Consider the following 13,524-nt stretch of genomic DNA (forward strand, 5'->3'; position numbering starts at 1 on the left):
CACGAATCAAATTCCTTTTGTGATTCTTGCAGTAATTTGATAGTCATGATGCCTAGAGAGATAGGCAAACCCACCAATCACAACCCAACCATATGGTAAAAGTAGTGGCAATGGTGGTTCTTGTTTTCAACTGCGTGGTTATGCTCATCAACATTACAGCCATAACCCTCACCAGCACCATCATCCACACAGCAACTATACGTGAATTAGACCATCCTTAAGTTCCAGAAGCTGGTTTTGGGTTGGGAAAGCTGTTCTCACCTCATTCAATGGAATGATGGCAGTCCTCACCACACTACAAGCAATCACAATAGAAGGAATAAGGGCTGCTCTAGAGTTGGATGCCATAATCATTGTGCTCTTGAAAGAGCTAATAGTCTTCCTATAAGTCATAGATAATCATAAATGCACGTTTCTATTAGGAAGGGGCAACATGTTGAGCCTCTGCCCTCTCAATCCATCCTGCAATGCTATATACTTGATTGTAAGTTTGACATTAAAGTTCGTACACATTTTTGTTGAAAAATAACGGATCCAAGTGGCAAGGGATGAAATTTTATACCAATGATAGATGGAATTTCTCTGCCATGTGGATATATGCGGAGACAGCCATTTTATTTGTATATACGTTCATATTATTTGATGTACATTTGTAATCGTATCAATATGCTCCTAATTTGGCTGTTTTTGTAGATTGTATATGAAATTAAGATTATATTTTCGTTTTCGGCCATATTAAGATTACAATACTTTGACTTGATATTTAAATATTTAACCAAGTTTAGTAAACACTTCACTAACAATGTAACGTCCGAATGTTCCTGCGTCCTATGCCAAAAGTGATGGGAATATTTTATTGAATTTCATTAAAATTAGAACACGGAAGTTTTTTAATATTTGTAATTTTATATATCACATAGAAGCAGGAAAATATCAATACGCAGAGGCTAGAACTAAGAACAATAAAACAAAAAAGAATGGATTGTTGTGTGAAATTCGGTAACCGCAAGCTGAGTCGTGAAATTACATCAGAAGAATAACGAGAAAAATTAATAATTTGACTCTTTGTTTAGAAACTATAAATTTAAATTGCAATGAGTCAAAGTTTGGACAATGAATTCCATTCAAGTCAAAACTAAAGGAACAAAAATATATTTCCCCAAGAAAAAAAAAATCAGGAAAGCTGGAACCTAGCAGAAGTCAATGTTGGGTATAAATGTATAATTTCCAAAATGGATATAATAGTTACATATCAGCATTCGAGGCCATGGTAAAAATTCAATCTTCAAGCACGTGAATATAATTATTCTTATTCCGAATAATGAACAGTAAATCACTTGATAATTATGAAGAGTCTTCAAACAACTAAAAATATACTAATATGTTTTCCTAACGAAGAGCACTTGATTATTGCTACTGGAAAAAAAATTGAGGATGAGTTATAGCTGGAATATTCTAGAATCACCACTCAATAATCGTTTGGTATTATTGTGATAATAATATATACTAGTAAAAAAAAAAAAAAAAACCAAGAAATCTATAACTAGTTAACTACATTTTCAGCCTACATATCATACCTTCATCTTGAGCATCTATGAAGTCCTTCTAATCTCATTGAGAGTTATGAGAACATTCTTTCACTCCATTGGCAAAACTTAACTACTGGCTCCCCCCCAAAACTGAGGGAAAAAACTCAGTTAGCCTATGCTTACTCATTTTGAGTCAGTAAAATCGGCATCGATCACATCACCATCAGGTCCCTTGCCGGAGGATTCAGAAGGGCCAGACTCACCACCAGGTGGTGTCGGACCTGGACCAGCCCCCGCGGATCCAGGCTGGCTGTATAGGGACTGACCAAGTTGCATGACCTCCTGATTGAGGGCAGCCATGGCATCCTTGATGGCTTGTGTAGAACCACCAGAAATTGCACCTTTAAGCTCTCCTAGTTTAACTTCAACCTTCTCTTTCACAGGGCCAGGAACCTTGTCTCCCAGTTCTTTCAACTGCTTCTCTGTCTGGTATACCACAGAATCTGCCTGGTTCTTCGTGTCGATGGCATCTCTCTTCTCTTTGTCCTCCTTCGCGAACCTCTCTGCCTCCTTCACCATCCTATCCACCTGCATTTCAGTAACCGTATTAATCAAGTTCAGTACTTGAAGACCGATTGATCAGAAGTTGCTTGATCAGAACACCATTAAAATGCAACTTCCAATCAAAATAGACACATAATGAATATAGGATAGAAGTAGCATGTACCTCATCATTGGGCAAAGTGCTAGCACCAGTAATAGTAATATCTTGCTTCTTCCCTGTGCCCTTGTCTACAGCAGTGACTGAGAGAATACCGTTGGCATCGATGTCGAATTTCACCTCAATTTGAGGAACCCCACGAGGTGCAGGAGGGATTCCATCCAACCGGAAGCTACCAAGGGATTTATTGTCCCTAACAAATTCTCTCTCACCCTGAAGGACATTGATCTCTACACTAGTTTGTCCATCAGCAGCTGTTGAGAAGACTTCTGACTTCGAGGTTGGTAGTGTTGTGTTTCGGGGAATGATTTTTGTCATCACACCGCCAAGAGTTTCCAGGCCCAGAGACAATGGAGTTACATCCAACAACACGATATCACTAACATCTCCAGCCAAAACTCCAGCCTATAATCAACCAAGATTTAATATTACTATGGATCAATAACATGACAAACTATCTAAAAAACACAATTTTGTTATCTAGTTAAGGATGAACCAAATCTGCTGGGGAACTATTTTTGAAGGAAAGCTACTTAAATGCCCACCTGCACTGCAGCTCCAAGAGCAACTACTTCATCTGGATTGACAGTGACATTTGGGTCCTTTCCGGTCAACTTCTTTACAAGTTCCTGGACAGCCGGAATTCGTGTTGACCCACCAACAAGAATCACCTCATCAATATCGTTAAAGGAGAGTTTTGCATCCCTCAATGCATTTTCAACTGGTGTCTTGAGCCTGAAACACAATTCAAAAAGTTATTACACACGAATGGTTCCAATAGCTTTCTAAAGAGCCAAAAAGGAGACAGCAAATAACATCAGCATGTAATTTTATAATAACTAGACTAGATGTAGGCCCTACACGTTAAAAATAGTGTGGCTTCTTTATAACAAATAAAATGAATATTGATAGAGAACAATAGATTCAGGTATTACCTGTCAAGAAGGTCTGAACACAGTTCCTCAAACTTAACCCTTGTAAGGGTTGTTTCAATATGCTTGGGGCCATCCTGTGTAGCAGTTATAAATGGCAAACTGAAAATATACACATTTAAAGTTCAGTGGTTTACATAAAACTCAAATTTGACTAGGGCGTAAAATGCTAAAAAAATGAAGCACAAATGTATGGATATACACTTCATTCATATCAATTAGCTTCCCAGGTTCAAAGTAACGAGACCAGAGAAAGTTATAAAATACATGCACTAAAGTTGAGTGGTTCGCATAGAACTCTGCACAGACAATTCCAATTGGGTGTCCAAGGCACCAATACAAACAGCTAGTGTATTAATAAAGTTTAGAAAACCTTCGATGCATGTTTATAAAGTCATATTCACCTGATGTTGGTTTGAGTCAAGGATGACAGTTCCATTTTTGCTTTCTCAGCTGTCTCAGTGAGTCGTTGAAGAGCTTGTTTGTCTTTCAAAAGGTCTATACCTTCATCTCTCTTGAAATTGGTAGCCAACCAATCAACAACTCTCTACAACAAGAGAAGATGATATGAGATAGTTTAGCTAAGAGATCTTAACTAAAGCATTACCCACATTATAACATTGAGAAGTTAGAAAGAGCTGCAACCTTGTCAAAGTCATCACCACCCAAATGTGTATCCCCAGAGGTTGAAAGCACTTCAAACACTCCATCGCCGACCTCAAGTACTGATATGACGGTAAATACAAATCAATCAATCCGCCCACATGCCTCAAAGTATTGATAAAGCTATAAATGCTGATATAGACAATGCACAATAATATACCTAGCCAGTACAACTTTGAGTTAAGGATTAAGTGGAAAAGCTTTTAATACCTGATACATCAAAAGTACCACCTCCAAGGTCAAATACCAAAATAGTTTCATTGTTCTTCTTCTCAAAGCCATATGCCAACGAAGCAGCAGTTGGTTCATTAATAATACGAAGAACTTCTAAACCAGCAATTCGACCAGCATCCTTCGTGGCAGTCCTTTGAGAATCATTGAAGTATGCGGGAACTGTAACTACAGCCTTTGTCACTTTATCATTCAAAAACTTTGAAGCATCATCCACAAGCTTCCTCAACACCTGAATAGAGATTTATAAGAGATTAGCATAAATCAACCCAATTATTGAACTATTATTAGCCTAACTCATTAAATCGAGTCTATAAATTCTCCAAAGCTACTAAAATGCATTTGGAACAGCGAAATCAATCATTTAAAGCACCTGAGCTGAAATTTCTTCAGCTGCGAACTGCTTTCCTATGGCAGGGCACTCAAGTTTCACATTCCCATTTTCATCCCTCACCACTCTGTACGAAACCTGCTTCGATTCTTCGTCCACCTCAGACATCTTTCTGCCAATGAATCTCTTCACCGAAAAGAAGGTATTCTCTGGGTTCACGACGGCCTGACGCTTCACAATCTGCCCAACAAGCCTATCACCGGTCTTTGTATAAGCCACGACGGAGGGCGTCGTCCTCTGACCCTCGGCGTTGGTTATGATGGTGGGCTTCCCGCCTTCCATGGCGGCGACGGCGGAATTCGTGGTCCCCAAGTCAATACCCACGACTTTCTCATTGACAACCCTCACCGGTCCCACACTATACCTCCTCCTGGTGATGGTATTGCTCTTTAGCTTGAGAAATGCCGAGCGAGGGAACCCAAGAAGAGAAGATGAATCGCTGAGCTTCGGACCCAGAAAGAGAGTTCTGGAATGAGAGCAAGTAGGCTTCTTCAATGAAGAAGCAAATGACGGGGAGGTTCCAAAACCGTGAATTTGAGCACTTGATGAGGCCATATTTGGATTGGAGAGAATTCAGATAGAGACAGGTGAAAGAATGAAGCTAAGAGGATCAATTGAGGTTGAGGAATGAAGTTGCAGAGACCGAATGTTGAAGAAAATTGGACAGGGTTTTGGAAGAGAGGATGAGGGTTATGTAGGAAGACCGAGTGGGGACGGAGTCCAGAATCATCTCTCGCTTACCCGTTGGATTTTGTGGGCAGAATTTTCTCTTCGTTCCTGCACCTTGGATTTCCGTTCATGTTGGCAGATCATATTATTGTCCTCATTTTTTATTTTTTCCAGTTCGCTCTATGATCGTGTTTATTTTTTATTTTCCACATATTTCTTTTAAAAAATGGCAGAAAAATTTATTTAAATTAAGTAAATAATATATTAATTTCACAAAATGATATAATTTTTTGAGAGTCTCTTAAAATTTTTTTATCATTAAAAAATTAAAAAAAAAGATACTTTTGCCCAAACATACATTAAAGTTAAAAATTCAAAAATCTCCATTCACAACTTTAGTTTCAATATTAATAAGTTTTGTTCTTAAATTCACAATAATTTATTAACCATTTATAAATCCTAATGTGTAAGTCCAGACAAGTATCATAGTTGAAAATTCACAAGTCTTCATTCACAACGTTAATTCTCAAGCTAATAACTTTTGTCTCCTAAATTCGCAACAATTTATTAGTCATTTACAAATCTTAATGTACAAATTTAAACAAGCATCAAACTTGAAAATTCACAAGTCTCCATTCACAACTTTTGTTCCTAGGTTAACAATTTTTGTCTTTAAATTCACAATAATTTATTAGCCATTCACAAATCCTGGTGTACAAGTCTAAACATGCATCAGAGTTAAAAATTTGCAAGTCTTCATTCACAACTTTGATTCCAATATTAATAAATTTTGTTCCTAAATTCACAACTATGCAACAAGAAATTATAATTTATTAGTACCCTTTAAATAAACATAAGGACCCACATTTTTTAACTTCAAGTATGGAGAAAAAATAAAGATCTCAATTATTTACATCAATAACCCATATCAATTTCAACTATCACATATAGGAGGAGAGAAAATTTACCCATGTACAGCAAATACAACAAAGGAGAAATGTTTGCTTATATATACCCACACATAGCAGCCAAACAAAACAAATAATCCATGTATAGAAGTAAAAAAAAAAAAAAAGAACACAAGAAGGAGAGGGAGATGGACCAAAAGAATACCATGAATTAAGGTGTGAATGAAGAACCTGAGAACCCAAGATGAACTAGAAAAATTTGCAAGTTTCTTCAGTGAGGGTTGGGATTTTTGTTAACTTTAAGGAAAATTTGATCATTTTATTTGATTCTCTATTGACAAGAAGATCTCAGGGCACTTCAAGAGAATTATACCATTTCATAAAATCAATCTGTCATTTACTTAATTTAAATGGAATTTTTTATCATTTTTCCTATTTTTTCTCTCAATTCTTTTTAATTTCTTTTTAAATAATTATTAAGTATTTGATTTTTTATTGTTGAAAATTTATTTGAATTGAATTTTGAGTTTGATATTGATAATATTGGTTTATATAGTAATATCAAGTTAGGTTCAGGTTTTTTTTTTTTGATCCAAATGGAGGTTTTTTTTTAATTTCTTATACTCATTTTATTATTTAATACAAGATAAATTTAAATACTTTGTATGTATAAGTTGTCAAAAAAAATGTAACTTTCTGAATCTACCCTTTTCTATAATTAATAATCATAATAAATTATTATTTAAAAATTTAAAAATAAATAAATAAGTAGATAAGAGGTAAAATTGAAAAAAATATCAATTACTCTAACTTTGTCTTATATTAATATTTATTAAATATTTCTTTCATCCTAATTTATAAGATATTTTAAATAAAATTATACATATCAATAAAATTTATCAAATATACTTTACAACTTTACTTTTTTGAAATAAAAATATGAAAGTTTTAAAATGTTCTTTATTTAATACTCAATTTAAGAAAGAATATCAAGTGAGAGAATATATATAAAGAATAATATTTAAAAACTATTATTAATAAAATTTTATTTTTATTAAAATATTTTATATTTTGAAACATTAAATTTACTTTAAATTATCTTGTTAGAAGCAATCATATTAGAGAGGCAGTTGATTACTAGATATAAGTACTTCTCTCATAATAAAAATTTAAACATTAATTTATTACATTATATTTGTATTTAGTACTTGATTATATTTCGAATAAAATTACTTTTAATTATAAAAGACATGTAATAAAAAAAGTTGTAATGACTATTGATTCAAGTAGTTAAGCACTATGATATCATTAAAATCACTTCATTTTACTCTCGTTATTTTTAATTCAAATTATGTCTACTAATACTTCAAAACAAATGAAACGGGCGACATATTCATTTTGAGAGAGAAAAAAACGAAGAAGAACTTATCAAGTCAAAACATTATCAAACTCATGTTTTTCGAATTTTAAAAAAAGAAAAACAAAAAGGAAAAGTTTGGAGTCATTTCATTATCAGGCCGCCAGGATTTCCAATCAATTTTGTCCTCTTGAGGGCTCTTAGTCTAGTTTCTTCTAAGAGGTTCATTCTCAATATCTAGAACATTCTGAGGGACTAGCAGATTCACACGATGACGAATCTGAAGTTCTCTACTTACATACATGAGGTTTTGTAAAGTTATTTTCTTTTCATGGTACAAATTGTAGATGTTAAATTTATATGTAATAAAATATGAAAATTCAAGTAAGATACACTGTTCATGAATGAAAACAGATCCACTTAGGTCATATTCAATTCATACATGCATTTTCTTAATTTTAAAAATTTGACAGTAGTGTCAAAATTTCTAAATTGGTCCATATAAATATCTTCTCATTAATTAATATTTTTTTTTGCCAGAAATTAATTAATATTAGTTAGTTTGTTGTTTGATCGTCAGAATTTGATGTTATCACTATCAGGCTATTTGCACTTATGTAATCCAAGCTTTGAAGAGATTTATTATCATTGATGAAGAATGTATCACATTCAATTATCCAATTAATGAAATAATAAATTATCCGGCAACATAAAATCATCTAAATTAATTTTAAAATTTAGGAAAGAAATGTCGTTAAGTTCTGGAGATCAATAGGAGACCCCAAAAAAAAAAAATGAGGAGTTTAAAGGTCAAGAGTTGTATGTATAGATCTAAAATTCAATTTAATGAAATTTAGCCTTCAGTTATATGTAAAACGATATAATATTTTAAACGTTTTTAACTCTCATAATTTAGCCTAATACCATATAATTATGTGGATTATTTTTTTAAGTGACACTAACTTTTAGGTTGCTCTCTCTGGTAAAACGATACACCAAAACTGTGTGTACCAAGCATTTGATGCCCAAAATGTGAATTGTTCTCATGCAACTCTCACCTAAATAACTAATTTTATCGTTGGTAAAAAAAATAATTTTATCACAACAAATAAATAAATAAAAGACAAAACCATAGTTATTAGATACTTTTTCTGTCCTAAATTATAGAATATTTTTGAAGAATTCCTCTATTTAAAATATAAAAAACTTTGGATAGATTAATATTTTATTAAATATAAATTATAATATTACCCTTTTTTCCTTTATAATTAATTTTTTCTCCTTACCCTTTACAATATATTTAATGATAGATATTTTTAAAATTTATATTATATTTAAAAAAATAAAATTATTAAATATATTTAATAAAATTTGTTGATATATCAAATTTTATTTAAAAATATTTTATAATTTAAAAAGAATGGAGTATTTGCTACCTCTTTCAAGGGGAAAAAAAAAGTAATTGTCATCAAGTTCTCCAATAAATATACAACACATGTTAATGTTGCATTTTTATAATCCAATATCACACGATGGGACTTCACATATTATAATCATATTATTGGAGAAGCAGCAAATACCTATAAGAACTTTTAGGCCAAGTTTTGCTGCAAAAAGAAAATTACAAAACTGATCATCTAAAGGAGCCTGATTCTTCAAAGCTGCTTATCCTTGGTAGCATATGATTTCTTTGGAAGGGCTCTCCACCCTATATCTCGCCGGTAGAAACCCTCCGGCCAGTAAATCTCCTCGACGGCTCGATAAGCCCGGTCTCGCGCCTCTTCAAGATTGTTTCCCTTAGCAGTGACCCCAAGAACACGCCCTCCGGTGGCGATAAATCTGCCTTCAGAATCAAAAGCAGTTCCAGCATGGAAAATCTTGATGCTGGAAGCAGCATTCTCAGCTTCTTCAAGGTTTTGAATTAATGTTCCCTTCTCATAGGATCCAGGATATCCCTTACTTGCCATTACCACAACCATGGCAGATCCTGGAGACCAGTTCAATGACACTCCATTTAACTCTCCTCTGCAGGCTGCAAGTAGAACTTGTGCCAGATCAGACTCCAAACGGACCATTAACACCTATTGAAGTTGCAAAAGAGGGTTAAGGAAAACAAATTAGTTAATATTGACTTGTTCTAATCAATCTTTCAAAACAATCAACTGAATGAACAAAGATGTAATAGTTTTGCAGTTGTGCCTCTGTCTGAGTTATCAGCCAGTCTTAGATCCCAGTAAATATCAGCGAACTCGTGACCGGGAAAACAGGATATTAGTGAATATGAGTATGGGTGTATTTAGGAGTTGGGAAAAGGGGAGAAAGGAATAATCCCAAAGAAAAGGAAAGGCAAACTGTGTGGAAACTTTCCCATAAAAAATTCTTCAAATTAGATGAAATTAAAAAATACAAAGGAGTGTGTGCTTTGAATTTTGTAGGTTACTTCAAAATCTTTATTTATTTTCCCTCCTTGCCAAAAATTTCTAAACAAGAAAATAGTTTCACAGAAAACTTCTCATCCTTTTCCATCCCCTCCAATATCCCCTTTTTAAACATAATGTAAAAGATATAGGCTTTGAAAGAGTATGATCTCCATTTGAAAGTTGGCCAATCCAAGGAGGATAACAATCAATCTATTAGCAAGGTGTCAACAGAATCATGACTCAAAGGCCAAAGCTTGGAGCCTTATGTATTTAAAAAGAAAAAAAAAAAAGAACCCTTTGAATTAAAAAATGGAAAGATCAACAGATCCTTCTAAATCCATCAGTTGGGGGTTAGGAAAAAAATGGGATATCGAGTGCCCTGTTTATTACTAATATAGTATGTCTTAAGGCATGCTGTTGGTCACTTGAAGGGGTAGAGAACTTATAACTAGAAACACACTTACCACAGTCAAGCATCTTAACATAACTGACCTGGCATTCTGGGTCTCCGAAACGCACATTGTACTCAATTAGTTTAGGCAAGCCAGACTTCTTTTCAATCATAAGCCCAGCATACAGAACCCCAACAAACTTGCAGCCTTCAGCTGACATTCCTTTTACTGTAGGGATGATAATAGAATCCATTACTATAGTCTGAAGTTCCTTGGTTAGAATAGGGGCTGGAGAGTATGCGCCCCATGCCACCAGTGTTTGGCCCTGTATCGCCATCACCAACCCGCTTATGGTCTTGGGCAGATTCTAGTGAAATTGCGTTTTCTCCATCAACCAATGCAAAGAAAGATACCTCCTCTCCTTCTAGAAATTCCTCCACAATGATACGACAACCAGCAGAACCAAACTCACCCTTCACCAACATTGAATCAACAGCTTCATAGGCCTGTTCCAGCGTCATGGCAACAATAACTCCTTTTCCTGCAGCCAATCCATCTGCTTTGATTACAATCGGTGCTCCTTGTTCTTTAATATATAGCTTGGCAGCATGTGGTCTGTAAATGTTTTGTACTGCACTAACAGGCTCATGGTTAGTTAGAATAAGCAAAGTAAGGGCTGCAAGATGACATTTGAAACAAAAAAAAAAGAAAGCAAAAAGAGGCATTGAGTTAGAACGGAGCATCATACCATGGAATTGAGTTTAAAAAAAAAAAAAACAATGGTAAAAGATGAGGGCTTCACTGGTCACCATACACAAAATCGTCAAATTATTATCCTATTTTTAAATAATAACATTCTGAAAAAACATGGTTAAACAATTGTATAGAATATTTATGTCAGGAAAACAAACACCCACTACGGTTAAACAATTCTCTTGCTAAGTCGTACATTATGAATTTCCTAGGGGAAACATATGTACTACCTGGAATGTATACACAGACAAGCAGTCTCGTCCAATAGAACAAGAACTGATCATTGATGTACTTACTGAGATTCAGAATTAGAATTGAGCAGACGAACCTTGGCAGTTGGAATTCTATATTTGTCACACAAATGCTTCATGAAATTCTTTGAACCTTCCAAAGCAGCAGCTTCTGCAGATGGGCCAAAAGTTGGGATTCCAGCCTTGACTAAATCATTTGCAATACCCGAAACTAGTGGAGCTTCAGGTCCCCTACAACTAGATCCACACCCTGCTTACGGCAAAATGAGATTACTGCAGCTCCATCATAGACGTCAAGGTCGGAAATGCAAGTGGCGTTTCCTGACTTAGAAATTCCTGCATTGCCTGGAGCGCAAAGTACAGCATCAACAGATGGTGATCGTTGCAAGGCATAGCAAGAGCATGTTCACGTCCCCCTCCACCAATGACAAGAACAACCAGCCTTTCTTCTATGGCATGGACGAAAGTAATAAAAAAACAAAAAATGAAATGAAATGAAGTTTACAAGTATATACAACACAAATGTACTATGTCAATCTTAGACTCATAAATCATAACAAAGGAAAAGATGAAGTTAATAAAGTATACACTGCAATGCTTACGAGAATCGCTTGTGCCAGCACCAACAGAAGCTGATGCCTCCGAATCCACAACAGCACATTTGAAAACGCGACGAAATGTCTGTGAGCCACTAAAATGACGTGTAGCTGGGAAAATACTATGAGTGGTGGAGCTCAACTTGAAGGGCTCAAAAAAGAAAGCAGAAGACTTTTGGAAAATACAGGCTTGTCTGAACATAAACGGCCTGGAAATTCCACTGTGAAGATTCAAAGAAGCCCCAGAGTTGGTGGTACAAGACATTCCTTTCCGCTTCAAGACAAGTTCTCAGACTGCAGAATAAAATCATGAACCTTCAATATAATATGACAGGAACACAAGAAGTAACTCGATAAGAAGCACATTAAGCCCATTGAGGTAATTTAACAAACATCTTGTGTTCATATGGCTAAAACACAGAAGTCCCAACTCCAATATCGATTGGGGAAAATAAAATACAGAAACTGGAATGAATTTTGAGTAAATATTCACGAGAGGTCAAGAAGAAAGCAAGGTGCGAAAAGTCAGTCCAAATCCCTATAGATTTTAAACGCCCAAAGCCGGCGAGTAGAACCCGCTTACCATTTAGTTTTTTTTCTTTTTTCTTTTTGACCTGAAATAAAAATGTGAAGTGCGACAAGGTGAGAGTAAGCAGACGGAGACAAAAGGTGAGCAACAACGACCCCAACGATGGCGGTGCAACGGCGGCGATGAGAGGTCGAGATTCCAGAAGACTAACGCGCGTATTAAAAAAAAAAAAGGCGGGAATAATTCTACGTGGAAGCCACCATAAAATCCGATTGGTAAGTAGTTTAGGCCGATGGATCGGGTCCTGTAATAAGGTACCATTACATATTACTCCCTCTAGCGCTCATGTAAGTTGATGTTATTAATAAAACCCACCCAAGTTGACCTATTAACTAAGTAATCTATTAATGGTCTGATCAAAGAAGTTTGGATAAGTTGATTGGATTAATTTTATATATTTTTTTCAAAAATTGCTAGCCTAAAGGGATATTATTTTGACTTTTGAGTTAAAAAATAAGATAAATAATACTCCTCTAATTCTAATTATAGGGCAGATAGAGAAAAAAAATTGATCCCATTTATAGGACACAATTTCCAACACTTTCCTTTATATTTTTGCGCTTATTAAATGCTTTACATAACAATATTAATACTAAGATATAAGAATATTTATTAGGGTAAAGTTAAAAAATTGTTAAATTTTAAAATAAAGTTATGACATTTAAAGTTTTTTTTAATTATGATAAAACATGCTAAAGTTATTTATAAATAGGTTCAGAGAAATACTCCCTCCATCCCTATATATAAGAAATTTTTAGAATTTTTTTGTTCCTAAAACAAGAGGTTATTAGTATATTTTTTAATGAATGAATTATTATATACCCTTATTAAATTGGAAAGAGAAAAATATAAATACTCTCATTAAGTTTTTTTGAAAAAAAACTATTTTTTATTTGCAATAATTAAGAGTAAAATTGGCATGTTATTGTATTTTAATTAGATAACTAATTTTTATTAGTTTACATGGTTCGATTAAAAATATTTTATATATAAAGATGGAGAGAATAGTTTGTAAGATTTACACTTTAAATTATTTAGTTTAATTATAATCAGATTGACCTCATTCAATCACGATTTTTTTAAACCACTGTCTTAATTGATTGAATTGCAACCTTAATATTT

General features: G+C 34.2%; 2 protein-coding genes across 2 annotated transcripts; both read right to left on the bottom strand.

Moving 5' to 3' along the window:
- Window positions 1-1,271: 1,271 nt before the first annotated feature.
- On the bottom strand, window positions 1,272-5,147 carry LOC129301294 (stromal 70 kDa heat shock-related protein, chloroplastic-like). The gene is made up of 8 exons (XM_054939865.1): window positions 4,450-5,147; window positions 4,056-4,308; window positions 3,828-3,907; window positions 3,587-3,729; window positions 3,186-3,284; window positions 2,796-2,985; window positions 2,257-2,655; window positions 1,272-2,117 (listed from the first exon to the last, which is right to left on the bottom strand). The coding sequence occupies exons 1-8, from the start codon at window positions 5,020-5,022 to the stop codon at window positions 1,713-1,715; spliced, it is 2,142 nt and encodes a 713-aa protein (XP_054795840.1). The 5' UTR covers window positions 5,023-5,147; the 3' UTR covers window positions 1,272-1,712.
- A 3,716-nt stretch (window positions 5,148-8,863) lies between these two features.
- Window positions 8,864-12,647, bottom strand: LOC129301295 (phosphoribosylamine--glycine ligase-like). The gene is given in 9 exon segments (XM_054939866.1): window positions 8,864-9,482; window positions 10,314-10,517; window positions 10,519-10,829; window positions 10,832-10,844; window positions 11,295-11,449; window positions 11,452-11,616; window positions 11,619-11,666; window positions 11,820-12,107; window positions 12,397-12,647. Coding segments are annotated over 8 exon segments (1,581 nt in total). The 5' UTR covers window positions 12,079-12,107; window positions 12,397-12,647; the 3' UTR covers window positions 8,864-9,056.
- Between the last annotated feature and the right edge of the window lie 877 nt (window positions 12,648-13,524).

The sequence above is a fragment of the Prosopis cineraria genome, unplaced genomic scaffold (assembly GCF_029017545.1).
Source record: "Prosopis cineraria cultivar Desert tree isolate PC_DT_omini unplaced genomic scaffold, ASM2901754v1 PC2022, whole genome shotgun sequence".
NCBI classification, from domain to species: Eukaryota; Viridiplantae; Streptophyta; class Magnoliopsida; order Fabales; family Fabaceae; genus Prosopis; species Prosopis cineraria.